Source organism: Halichoeres trimaculatus, unplaced genomic scaffold, assembly GCF_033239565.1.
Source record: "Halichoeres trimaculatus isolate MK-OKI-2021-1 unplaced genomic scaffold, fHalTri1.1 fHalTri1_scaffold_21, whole genome shotgun sequence".
NCBI lineage: Eukaryota > Metazoa > Chordata > Actinopteri > Labriformes > Labridae > Halichoeres > Halichoeres trimaculatus.
The window spans coordinates 16,715,144-16,727,940 of NW_027437199.1; the positions used below are offsets into that span (position 1 = coordinate 16,715,144).

At 40.0% G+C, this 12,797-nt stretch overlaps 1 protein-coding gene across 9 annotated transcripts in view; it reads right to left on the reverse strand.

Moving 5' to 3' along the window:
• LOC141810724 (protein PHTF2) overlaps window positions 1-12,797 on the reverse strand; it is a 55,821-nt gene that overhangs the window by 10,695 nt on the left and 32,329 nt on the right. For all 9 annotated transcript variants that reach the window (XM_074698507.1, XM_074698509.1, XM_074698506.1 and 6 more), the window contains 3 exons: window positions 8,095-8,151; window positions 1,366-1,435; window positions 762-920 (listed from right to left, as the gene is read on the reverse strand). In XM_074698507.1, coding sequence (XP_074554608.1) covers window positions 762-920; window positions 1,366-1,435; window positions 8,095-8,151 — 286 coding nt within the window. The remainder of the gene's footprint in view (window positions 1-761; window positions 921-1,365; window positions 1,436-8,094; window positions 8,152-12,797) is intronic.

Here is a 12,797-nt window from a genome sequence, read left to right on the forward strand (position 1 = left end):
CACACTTCTATTATTTTCAAAATTAGAAAAAATACCAGAAAATTTTCCTTTAATTTAAAGGAAACTTATATTTAAACCTTTCACAAATTTTAGGGTGGGAATTTATTTCTGTATTCTATATTTTTGAAATCTGTGGGGCATTTTTTCCAGAATTTGGCAGGAAATTGTAATGAAATTTAACAGAATCTTTTTGGGGATTTTTCTGGATTTTGGTGAAAATTATTCAGTAATTTTCTGGAAAGTTGGGATGATTTCAGTTCTTTTTACATGCACCTGTGGTTTGTGTGACCGACACAGTCTAATTCATTTTCTAGGTTTCATTTGTTTTCTGTGTGTTTTGTCTTTGTGAAGATTTTGTTCCTTTGTCTGTGGAAAGCACGATATAAACATTTGTTTACTAATATACACAATTTTAAAGAATACTCTGAAGCTGTAAATGTATCAGCACAGAATTTTCTGGAGCTTTAAAAAAGTTACTTTGCTATATGATAGAAAAGAAAATACTTTATTTATCTCCTAGAGGAAATTCAGGAATATGGAAGTTTTATAAACTCTCTCCAGATGTTGTGGAGACTCTCCGGTCTCTGCTCTGATCAAAAAAGCAGATCCAACATGTAGAAGCAGCTTTTCAACATCTCTGCCCCTGGAATCGTTGTTGGAGACTAACCCATCTACATCAGATCCACTCACCCTCATTAACCAGGTGAAACTTTCAGGTGATTCTGCTGCAGAGTTTATGAGAAATGTCACCTCACACTCACCTTGCAGCAGATAGAGAGCCAGGAGTAGGAGGAAAATGGCTCTGGAGGTGACCTGGATCCACCATCTGTAAAAGAACGGGAAGAAGACGACCCTGACGATGCCTTTCCTAGTGAGCGACGTCCACGGACTTTCTGGTTTGGCTTTGGCGAAGGCCGAACCTGTCGGAGAAGAAGAGAAAATAAATGCGTGGTAAACTACATCTTCTCCTTATTATGTTTCCAATTCCTCTGTTTTATCTTCTGCTTCCTCTTTCTGTTCCTCTTCTTCCATTTTATTCTCATCACAATATGAAAACAAACAAAAAAGACAATTTTCTATTTGATAAATAAAAAAAAATGATGACTTTGAAACCGGAGCAACAGGATTAGAGTGTGTGATTGAGCCGCGAGGAGGAGGAGGTGGTGACAGGGAGGTTGGCTCAGAAGTGGTGGCATCTCGGGTTCACGTTAGTGCGTTTTACTCCAATGTGTGTGTCTGACAGCAGGAAGTTTGTTGTGTAATCTAATTAGTTTGATTGACAGAAGGTTGGAACACACACACACACACACACACACACACACACACACACACACACACACACACACACACTCTCTCTTTTCTCACCTCTGACCAGGTCCACATCAATCAGGTCTGGTTTGACGTGTCCAGTCTTCTTGGGTTTGTTCCTTAAGCCCTGCAGGGGAAGACGGACAGAGACGAGTCAACGCACGAAGCAGAGCAACACAACGTAACACACACACTCACATCTTCTTGAAGCTCAGCTACTGGAGGCTTCTCGTGCACTTTATGCCCTCAGAAACACACACACTCAGTGTTTGAGGAGGCACACCGTGCATTCAGGCTCACACAGCTAATGTTTCACGTCTCTATGTCACAGCAAAGCGTCTACTCACTTCTAGAGAACGTAACCACACGTCACAGACTTGGATGCACTACGTTTTATCAAAATAAATAAAACAGGAGAATAAGTTTAAAGTCTGGAGCGTTAATGTTGGTGTGTTGTTCGGTTTATGAGCCTGAGAATAAAGCTCCCTCATGGCACGCTCACTTCCTGTGCTGGCCAGCCACTTCCTCCTATGACGCATACATTTTGAGTGTGTGTGTCTGTGCGTGTGTGTGTGTGTGTAAAAGCTAGTTCATCAGCTGTTACATGAGACGACAACAAACAATCAATTGCAAAATTCTGAGATCCACCTGTTTGAATTTAAAGACGGCATATCTGTTTTCAGACATTAGGTAACCTGCATATGTGAGAATGTGTGTTTGTGTGTGTGTGTGTGTGTGTGTGTGTGTGTGTGTGTGTGTGTGTGTGTGTGTGTGTGTGTGTGTGTGTGTGTGTGTGTGTGTGTGTGTGTGTGTGTGTGTGTGTGTGTGTGTGGTTGGGCATAACTATGTCAACAATGGTTGCTGCTGGACAATAGCTGGCTTTTTAACAGAGGTCTTATTTAATGACGCTGGGTAAACACTCTTGTTACCACAGTGCGGTGTGTTTATACGAGCAGCTCCATAAAAGATTTGAGTCTCTGCAGAGTGAACTCGAGCTAAGAGGCTGTTTAATGGAACAATTACAACCGTTTCAGATAGCTTCAAGGATGATTGTGCAATGTGTGTTAAGCCTTAACTCTTCTGAGAAGGTCAATGCACAGTTTTCTGTCCTTTAAATAAAAGTAATATGCAGACGACACAATTCTTTACACTTCATCAGCATCTCCTCTAGTAATAACTATCTACTGGGTTTCCTTTACAGGTTGCTACAAAAAAAAAAAAAATTCAAGCAACCTTTAATATCTAAATATGACTACGTTGATATCATTTATGTGCAACCTCAGCCTCTCTGAACATGCTGGACTCAGCTTCCCATGATGCAGTGTGTTTTGTCTCTTGTGTCCTTGTCTCCAACAGAAGAATGGAGCAGTGGTATCTTTCTTTGTAAGGCTTCACTACATGATATTCTGTCTGATTCCTGCTCTTTTCTGACTCTTCAGGTCGTCACTGGCTGAAACCGTCAGTCGTTCCTTAGACTCACTCTCTTTGGTCAAAGCCTTTTCAGTGATTTTGCCCCCTCACCCTGATCTGAGCTACAAGGTCACCTAAAACTGGATTGTTTAGTAGTTTGAAGGATTTAGAGCTAAATTACTGAGACTTATTTTGGTCTATTGTTATTTTTTGCTGTATGTGTTAAACTTTTTATGCTGACGTCTTGGCCGGGACTCCCTTGTAGAAGAGATATTGTATCTTATTGGGAGTAGTAGTGGGAAAATAAAGGTTGAAGAGAAGTATTTCATAGACTAACCTCTAAATTCCACCGCACGCGCCACGCAGCGCAGCGCCCTTGAAACGTACAGCAGAGCACTTAGCTTCCATTGTAATCTATCAGGGACATTGCACTGCACGCGCTGCCGAAGTGCTGGCACACGCGTGAGAAATAGCATACGCTTCAAGTCTATTTTCTGCGCGGCCGCTTCCAAACCTCCTAAATTCACTGTTGATAAGAAAGCATTAGACAGGAAGTCACCGTGTGAAGTACCCGGAAGATTCAAAATAAAACACAATGCACGAAGTCTCGAACGTAAATTTCCCCAATATGTTATAAAGACGTCACATCTGGAGGCACGTGCATCAGGTAAACAGTCGGTCGGAGGGTCCCAGACGCAACACGACGTCATGGATGAAGAGAAACTGATCTTGGAAGTGGAGAAGTTCAACATTCTGTATGATCCCAAACATCCTTTTTATAAGGATACAGGCAGAAAGGACAAGGTGTGGACTGACATATCAAAAGTTATGGGAGAGGATGGTGATCGTGTGATATCGCTATTCAGACGATAGCCTGTGACTCTCCGAGGAACAGACCCCCCTCCGGATTAAGAGGAAAATAAAACTAGAAGTTAGACGGATCAGGGTGGTGTCAGCAATTCCAACCCTCACCCATGGCCGCGAGTTGTAGGTAGTGACCGACAGAACAAGATTGCAAATATAAAGGGCTAAAATCCTCCACAGGGTGTCTGAGCTCAGCTTTAGAGATAGGGTCCGTAGATCAGACATCCAGGAGATGCTCGGAGTAGAGCTGCTACTCCACCGCATCCGAAAGGAGTCAGGTAAGATGGTTCAGGAATCTTCTGAAAATGCCTCCCGGACGCCTCCTTGGGGAGGTGTTTTGGGCATACCCATCTGGGAAGAGACCCCAGGGTAGACCCAGGACATGATGGAGAGATTATATTTCCTGGCTGGCCTGGGAACGCCTCAGTATCTCTCTAGAGGAGCTGGCAGAAGTGGCCAAGGACAGGGGCCATTGGTCTTTGCTGATGGCATTGCTGCCACCGCGACCCGGACCCAGACAAGCAATGAAAGATGGATAATAACAACTCCCAGTAACCAAAAGCAGGGCTTAAGCAAGCAATTACATTTGGAAGATATTTCCCCTGTTCCTTGAATAAGTATCTGAATTAAATTTGTAAATTTAAGACCACATTATCAAATCACATTGCCTGCTCTTGTGTTGCATTTCTCCTGCCTCTTCAGTCGCAAAAAACAAGGATTAAAAGATAATTCTTTGACTTAAAGCACAAATAAATGTGTCCCAGTCTGAACTTTGAAACACAAGAGTCAGAAATTCCTCCACATGTCCTCACTAGTTTCATCAGACCTTTAAATATTTTCACATTTCATCTGCCTGAGTCATAATAAACAGAACTGCAAAGTCACACACACACTTGAATCAAACTAGTTCAAGCTAATATTTACAGACAGGCCAATCAAGCTGTGTGTTATCAGTCAGTGGTTTGATAGGGGACGCTTGATGGAGGCTCTTATCTCGAAATACCAGAACCAATGAGGGAATATACTCTGCATTTGTGAGTGAGTGTGTGAGTCAGTGTGTGTGTATTCCTGCAGAGCCAAAGGAAAGTGATCAATAGCTTCCTCTTAGCAGTAGATTTACTGCAGGGGCAAAGTCCTTCACAGACCTCTGGTCTCGCCACAGACTGAGCTATTCATTGCCCAGTATCTTTATGTGCTGGCTATCTTCCCCTTACATCATACGGTCAGTAATATACAGGTCAAACATTCATGGATACTGCTTCACTGATCTGAATGCTTAGAGCAGACACCAGATCTGACTGTAGTTTCCATTTTACACCTGCAGGTGGCGACGAGTAAACCTCTGCAGACCTTAAAGTGTTTGCTCTGATGTTCAACACTCACTCAAAAATCTCTTTTTAAACAGTCTTCCTCTTTATGCTCCAAAATGAAGCTAAAGTAAGATTTTAGACCAACTATTATTTTGTCGAATAAGCTACTAAAAGAAAATGAAGTGTTTTTTAAAATCATTGCTGCCTTTTCCAGTTTTGTAGATAAGAAAAAAAAATCAACAAAGCTAAAATCTGATTCTTCAAAGCAGAGCTTGTTTTAAAAACAGCTGAGCTTTAGTTTTATGAGGGTTTATTTGTAATGCCTATCTGGAGTTTTTTTATGAGGCCATAAACACTATAATTAACTGAAGCGGGGTTGAGAGTAGGACGCACCTTCTATCTCTGCCCTGCTATAAAAAAACTCAGCACTGTCTGCAGCAGCTACAAACTCTGGGAAACCAATTACGTGTGACAGACGAGAAGCCAAGGTCACAGCACTGTTTGTGTGTGTGTGTGTGTGTGTGTGTGTGTGTGTGTGTGTGTGTGTGTGTGTGTGTGTGTGTGTGTGTGTGTGTGTGTGAGCGCGAGGGGGAGAGAGTGTGTGGACTTTGAGCTCATTAAGAAGAGAGACTCTCACCTCTGTTTACAGGATTAGAGTTGGAGGATGGGGGACGGAGGGAACATTAGAGGCTAATTAGATGTCAATGTGTACACGGCTTATATTGGAGTTCTTTATAATAAAGTTTGCTGTATTCTGTCATAGAAACAGTATAAGATTCTGACAAGGTCTGCACTCCACCTCAAAGGGATTTCTCAAAGGGTCAGAGATTAGAGGTCACAGCAGACAGGTGCTGAAGCTCTGAATAACACAACTCTCAAACAGCACACCTCAGCAGTAATGCTCCACTGACCCTCTGTATGAACCCAGGAGTTAAAGCCACAGTGAGGAGTTTGTTGATAGTTGTATAAAAGACTGAAATGACTTTATGTGACCCATAAGAAAAAAAAAAATCATGACAAGATTTAATCCCTCTAGAAAGGTATTTTTATGCCGGTGAGTCGATGTCACATGACGTGATTTTCAGCATTCAAAGACAACTAAAGAGACAAAATCGTTATTTTTGTTTGTGTCTTCAAAAGAGTATAAATTTAAGCATCTTTGCTCACTTTATCTTGGTCTTTCTCACTCTCAGGTGACTATACCTTTTAAAATCAGAATCTTATCCCTATGGCCCTAAATGTCAAGTCTATAACTTCTGCTTCACATGTAACATCTGTCTGGTTTACTTTCATTCATACTTGAATGTGAATTATAAGTCTTAAATTATTTAAATTTTATTTGATTTTATTAGAATAACTTTTAATATACTGCCTTAAATTTTGCCTCTTTATCCTTATCCTATACGTCCTTGATGCTTCAACAAACTGCTGCATCTATAAAAAGTTTCATCTTATCTTCTCTAACCTTAATAGAACAAGTTTATATACGTTAGTGGTAACTAATGAATAAATAAACTAATGTTGTACACCTTTAAATTGAAAGGGACTGTGTTTCTAATTGAAAAGGCGGGACTTTTTCAAGATCTTAGTCGTAATCCACAATTTAAAATAAGATTATCAGCACCAAAACAGTTTATTTATTAATGCTATTTCTCAGCTTCCCAGCGGGGTTGGACACAATCGGATTGATTTGGGCACAATGCTATCTACAACAACATTACGCTGACTGACGATGTTTGGTAGTGAGAAGGGGGATCTGTGTTTTTCTCTGCTGAGAACGTTTTCTGTGATAAATTTATAGTCAGACAGAAAAAGGACAGAAGAGCAGAAGAAAGCTAAATGGGAGAGTGATGGAGCATGGGCTAAAGGCTAATTAGCCTTTTGCTGGGGCTGTATCACTCTATAACGCAGGGGCTAAACTGTTTGTGATAATGTTGATTCCAACCCACAGTCAGCAGTTATTGTGCAGTGGTCTGTTCAAACTTGAGAGTCTATCAATAAAATGAAGAGTGAGGTTACATTAGCTCTGATTGGTAGATGACTGGCAGGACATAGCTAACCAGGATTCACTGATGTTACACATTACGGTCATGTCTTAGAGCACCAGGCTGCAAGTAGAGCTAAATAAAGCTGGCTACTAAACTACGCTACAAACTGAGTTTACAGAGTTTGACTGCTGTCAGGTTTCAAGCAATAGCACTGTGTAACTGTTATTAAATATATTACCTTGTCCCTTAGCATTCTGGGAAAAGTTGTCCTCAAAGGAAACAAGTGTTATAAAGATGTTCTCTTTCAGTACCTTCAAAATAAACTTGGTAAGAGTATCGTCCTTACAATGGTGAGTGCAAGTGTTCATGGGAAACGGAGTGTCTATCCCAGAAAAACACTAGTTTTTCCAAATAGTCCTCCCAGCCTCTTTAACCACACATGAAATAAGAAGGTGTTAAATCAAGACAGAGCTGGGCTCAGTGTGAACACTCCTGTTGGCTGCAGCTGCACGGCCTGATCTGAAATGTATTTTTTTTATCTACTCCCAGACAAACACAAGGAACAGACTGATCTGAAATATACAGACATGACCCTGATACATTTCATGGTTTTCTTTGTGAGAATCTTTGTTTTGAAGTGACCTAAGAGCACTCCCTCTTTCTGTTTGATCACATGACTAGAGCTGTGCAGTCACACAGCAATGAAGGGATTTTTACTTTTAAATTTTGGTTTTATAAAGAAGTGCTGCTCCTGTTTAAACACAGAGTGGGGTTAAAAAACACACCGGAGTCTGACACTGCCAACCCAACCAATCACAGTCTAGCAGTCTACAGCGTGCGTGAGCAGACGTGCACTGTGAGACAACAAGGGGGTCATCCTCCCCTCACTGTGTACTCACCAGAGAAATAAACTGAAGAGGAGGAAAAGATGGATGAAGACGGAGAAGAGATGGAGGAGAGATGGGTAGGTGACACCCAGCCAGAGAGGCAGAGGAAAGGGTTAAACAGAAAAACATTGGAAAAGAACTGGCAGCATGGTGAGAGACACAACAGAATTCAAAAATGAAAAGAGGGGAGGAAAAGAAAAGCAGGAAATAGAGGAGATGCATGAAAAGAACAAGAATAAAAGAAGAGGATGAGGAGAAACATTGGAGCACAGAAAGAAAACAAACAGGAGCACAGATGTGTGGCGTAAACAAACACAAGACAGATACCTTTATTTCTCTCTGCTCCACTGATTTCTCCCATATCTGCTGGTCATAGGCGCCAATCTGAAAAAAACAGAGAAAGGATTAAGGATTAAATATGGTGAGAAGAGCTGAAGGAAACAGGAAGCAGGCTCTAAGTTCTGGTTTCAAGATCCCATGAATTCACTTTCCTTCTGCAGAAAAATAAATGATCATCTGAGTAACATAAGAGGCTTCCCCTAAAAGCTTTCCAAAGAACGTGTGTGCTTCCCGATGGATTTATAGCACTTAAAAAAGGTGGGAAATGCCTCCATTAAAACTGAGTGTGCTGCCAACACTCCTCTGGGTTCTCAGCTTTATCATTAATGTTGCACAAAATCAAATCATCAGGATTGTGATGAGTCTGCAGAAACAGATCACTATGATTCATGGTTTTGTTCTGGGTTTGGAGGCTGTTGCTTCACAACTGGAGCTGTCATGGTCCCATAAAACAAACTGAGTTGTCATAGTTGTGGGGCGTTTAAGGCACGCTAATGAAACCTGTCAAGATAAATCAAGATTTGGAAAGCCTTGGGGCATCCTGAGACCTGCGTGGGGAACGACATGTCTGCAACATGTCTCCTCAGAGATAATCTGTCAAAAATCAATTACTGTCTGAGCTTAAACCTTTAGTCTTAAAATAAAACACAGTTTACAGGCCTAAGATACTTATTCTAACTGATCAGTGGAAAATCAAACTATCCGTGTGCACATATTGCTGTTTCCTTATTTAATAGATAAAAATATGCTACTTTAAACAGCTTTTGATTTTGCAGCCCCCCTATTGGTGTTTCACTACCCCCGGGGGTCCAAACCTCCACTTTCAAGGCCTGGACCAGGCATTAATGAAACAAGCAGTGGTGGGCAGACCAATTTGAAATATCAACATGTCGATACCAACATTGGTATCAGTATTGATTAATACATGCATGATAAGGTTGATACTGAAGTTTCAGTTTCACTTCTCTATATGTGCTCCTCTCACCCAACCCGCTCATGGATATAAGTATTGTTATTGGTATCTGCAATTCACTTCTTATCGGATCGAAACCAAATTTTGCAGAGTCTGCACATCCCCAGAAACAAGAGCTGTCCCATATCAGATTCCCAGACTCTAAAGACACAGCTGTCTTCTTTAAAGGGGATGCTGATCAATCAAACTTTGTTTCAAATATAGGTAAGGATAAAAAAGAAAACAATCTGTCAAATACAAAGGCAGGGGTCAGAAAGAGATTGACGGAATAAGTGCACTAACTTATCAACTTGAAGCTGCTGTGAGGAATCTTAAAACATGTCGATTTATCTCTTTGTTAATTCAGTCATTTACAAATGAAAGACTTGTTTTTTAATAAACAATTAATTACAGTGAACTACACTTCACCACTTTTTAGCCCACTGTGATGGTTTATAAAAAGGCAATAAAAAGTACTGTAAAGACATAATCAGTCTTTATGCAGATGATGTTGTTTCTTTAAAGGTCAAATACAGACAGCCTTGTTAATTTGGTTTCTCTTTAATAACCAGCTTAAAAACTTTTAGGAACTGTAAGGTAATAAAAAATAATCACAGGCAATACTTTTTGTCAATGTGACATTAATAGCTAGCTGCCTAAAGGCATCATTGGTAGTGTATCAAGTTCAGACAAAATATTAGGTTCAAGTCTCCTTTGGTAACTTTGAGAGTGCTGTTTTAAGCAGAGTATCAGCAGAACTTAATGGATATTAAAAAAAAAATTAACAAAAGACATGTATGTAGCCACAATGCCATGATTCATCCATAATCACATCAAGACTCAAAAGTTTTGTCATTCTGTTTTGTTTAGAGCTAGAAGTTACCTTTTTCTAAAGAACTGCAGTTGAAAGGATTTGTAAATTGAGGTTGCTTCAGGGCAACTACAACATTCTTAAGAAATTCCAGTTAGATTCTAACATCTGACTGCTCTAAAGATAGAAAACAGTCAGAAAACAAGCAACACTGAGCTCTATTTGAGTAAAATGGATGAGATGTGATTTCAGATATTCTTAGAATTGTTCAACTGTAGTAGAGATGTGATATGACTGCCAATGGTGATTTTAGGGTATCAGAAATATACTTCTTTTGTGATTAAACAACAAAACACTTCCATGATAACATAAAAAATATTCAAACAACAAGAGGAAGCATCAGCGCCAGGTGTTGGTGAAACAGGTGTCGGTGCAATGGGAGATTCAGAAATGGAGAAACACACAGACTTTTGCAGTGCCAGAGAGCTCTAAAAATGAAAAATGTGAAAATTTTGTTGGGTAAAACAAGAATATATTCATAACTCTCCTACAACAACTTTGCCTAGTTATTAAATGGATTTCTATCTACTTGCGTCTGCAGGGGGCATGGAGCTACCACCGTCCTTCTTTCCCCCTGACTTGAGCTGGTTACGTATTGTGCCAGTTGAATGGTCCTATGCCAGTTTCACCAGATTAGAGACAACTCTGCCTCCGTTTTCTGGATCAAGATATTGACAAATCACATAATACTACAAGGTACCATCTGTGATCTGTGTTTGGGTAGTGGAGTATTATCCCAGCACAGCAGCAGCCATGAACCTGAGCTCCAGCCCCAGCTAGTGACGACTGGTTCTACTAATTTACAGGTTGTTTAACAAACAAGTTATTCTGGCACCGACTCCAAGGATTAAACAGGTCACACCATTAAACCACAGCATGCCTTGTTTCTAGGTTATTTTCTTTGAGACAAAAATAAAATCTCACTTCCATATGACTGAGTACACAGATACAACAACAAAGAATATTTTGGCTCCTTCAACATACACATATACAGTATGAATAAAGTCCTGTTGACTGACACTTTATTTGACTAGACGAGATTTGTGAGTTGAAAAGGTTACATACACACTCATAATAAACCCTTTTAAACCCTGTTTAAAAACAAGAATCACCCTTTCTTCGTCACTGAAAGTCTCCCTCCCACTCTTATTTACTTTTTTAATCTTAAGTCTTTACTTTTCTTTGTGGTCTACAAAAAAGAGCCTGTGAAACAGGTCCAATACATTCAGGATCGACTAAAGGGAAACTGTACAGAGGTCTGAGGTTATTATCTGGTATCATGATGAGTATCGATCAATGTCACCAACACAGAAGAGGAGAGGGTGTGACTCTGAGGGAAACACACGCGAGCAGATCTAAGAAAAGTCATCATAAATGGAGCTGGGCTGTTTGTCTAAAGCACATCAGAGGCACAAACAGAGAACAGACGGTGAGAAATAAAAGGGCTGTTACAGTGGGAACAAGATAGATTTGCACCTCCTTCACACATCTGAAAACAAACACACCCTTGTGGACCAAACTGTACAAATTTCACCCTGAAACTTTCTCCTGTCTTTATCTCCTTTCACAGATAAGACCCAGCCCTGACTGCTCAGTGTGAAGGACAAAAAAAGGGACTGCAGGGAGGAGATTACAAAGTCACAATTTTTCATACAGCTCGTGTGTTTCAGCTGATAATCCGGCCTCAGCAGATCTGCGTATTCATGCAAGTGCGTCTGTGTGAGTCTCAAAGGCACTAAGTCTGGGTCACCCTGCGAGCTTGTCAGTGGAAACTCTGCATCTTTAATGAGACAACATTAAAGATGGATAGAAAGAGGAGAGGAGAGAGGTCAAAGACGAGGAAGGAGAGACTGAAAGCGGTGAGAGGAAGTACACCATTACACCACACCACATTCTGTTTCCCATGTTTTAAACATGGATATGAAGTCATGATGATGGATGTTCATACAAGACGTGCAGGTTTTCTTTAAGCTCTTATCTTAAAGTGATCCACACTTTCTTTTCCTTTACATTACAGGAAAAGACTCCCACCACAGAACATGGAGGTTGCGGTGCCTTGATTCTCTTCAGATCGAATACTTGTCTCTCATGCAAACTGAGTACAACCAACTTTCTATCTTTGAGGAAATGTTTGACTTTTACTTCTTTTAAAGCTTCTGTGAGGGACTAGGGATGGGTACCTTTCACATATGAAACGATACAGTACAGATGTCCGATACCTGGCGATCTGTATCGGTACTCAACAGTTCCCATTTTTGGTACTTTTGTGCCTGTTTATGTGGTAATAAATATTAATTTGTACAATACAAAATCTCAAATTTCTTCAATTTAACATATTCATGCTTTAATACATAACCTTGAAATGCTGTGTTCATGTCTAGCGTGGAAAATTGCCTACTCTTCCACTGCTTTAAAGCAACAATTTTAGACATGAAAATAAAACATCATTTCAACAGTTAATATTCATACCCAGGGTCATGTCTGCATTTGTCGATCTCAAAATGCATTTGATTTTATTTCAGTCTGGTTTGAAATCCTCAGAGTAGCTTTAAATCATCTGAAACACAAATATTTTGAAGCTCCTTTAAAGGGACTGAAAGGAATGTTTGTTTGAAGTGCAGCAACATCTTTGGCCCAAATCGTGCACAGTTGTGATAACATGACTCTTAACAAGGCGTGTTTTTGTTTTGAAAAATGAATCAACATCAGATCTTCTTTTTAACACCACTTTTCTATGTGTTAACGTGGTAAAAAATGAAATAAATTTGTTTAATAATAAAATGTAACTTTTTTCAATTTAACATATTTATTCTTCAATATAAAACCTTATAATGCTATGTTCATGTCCAGCATGGAAAATCACCTACT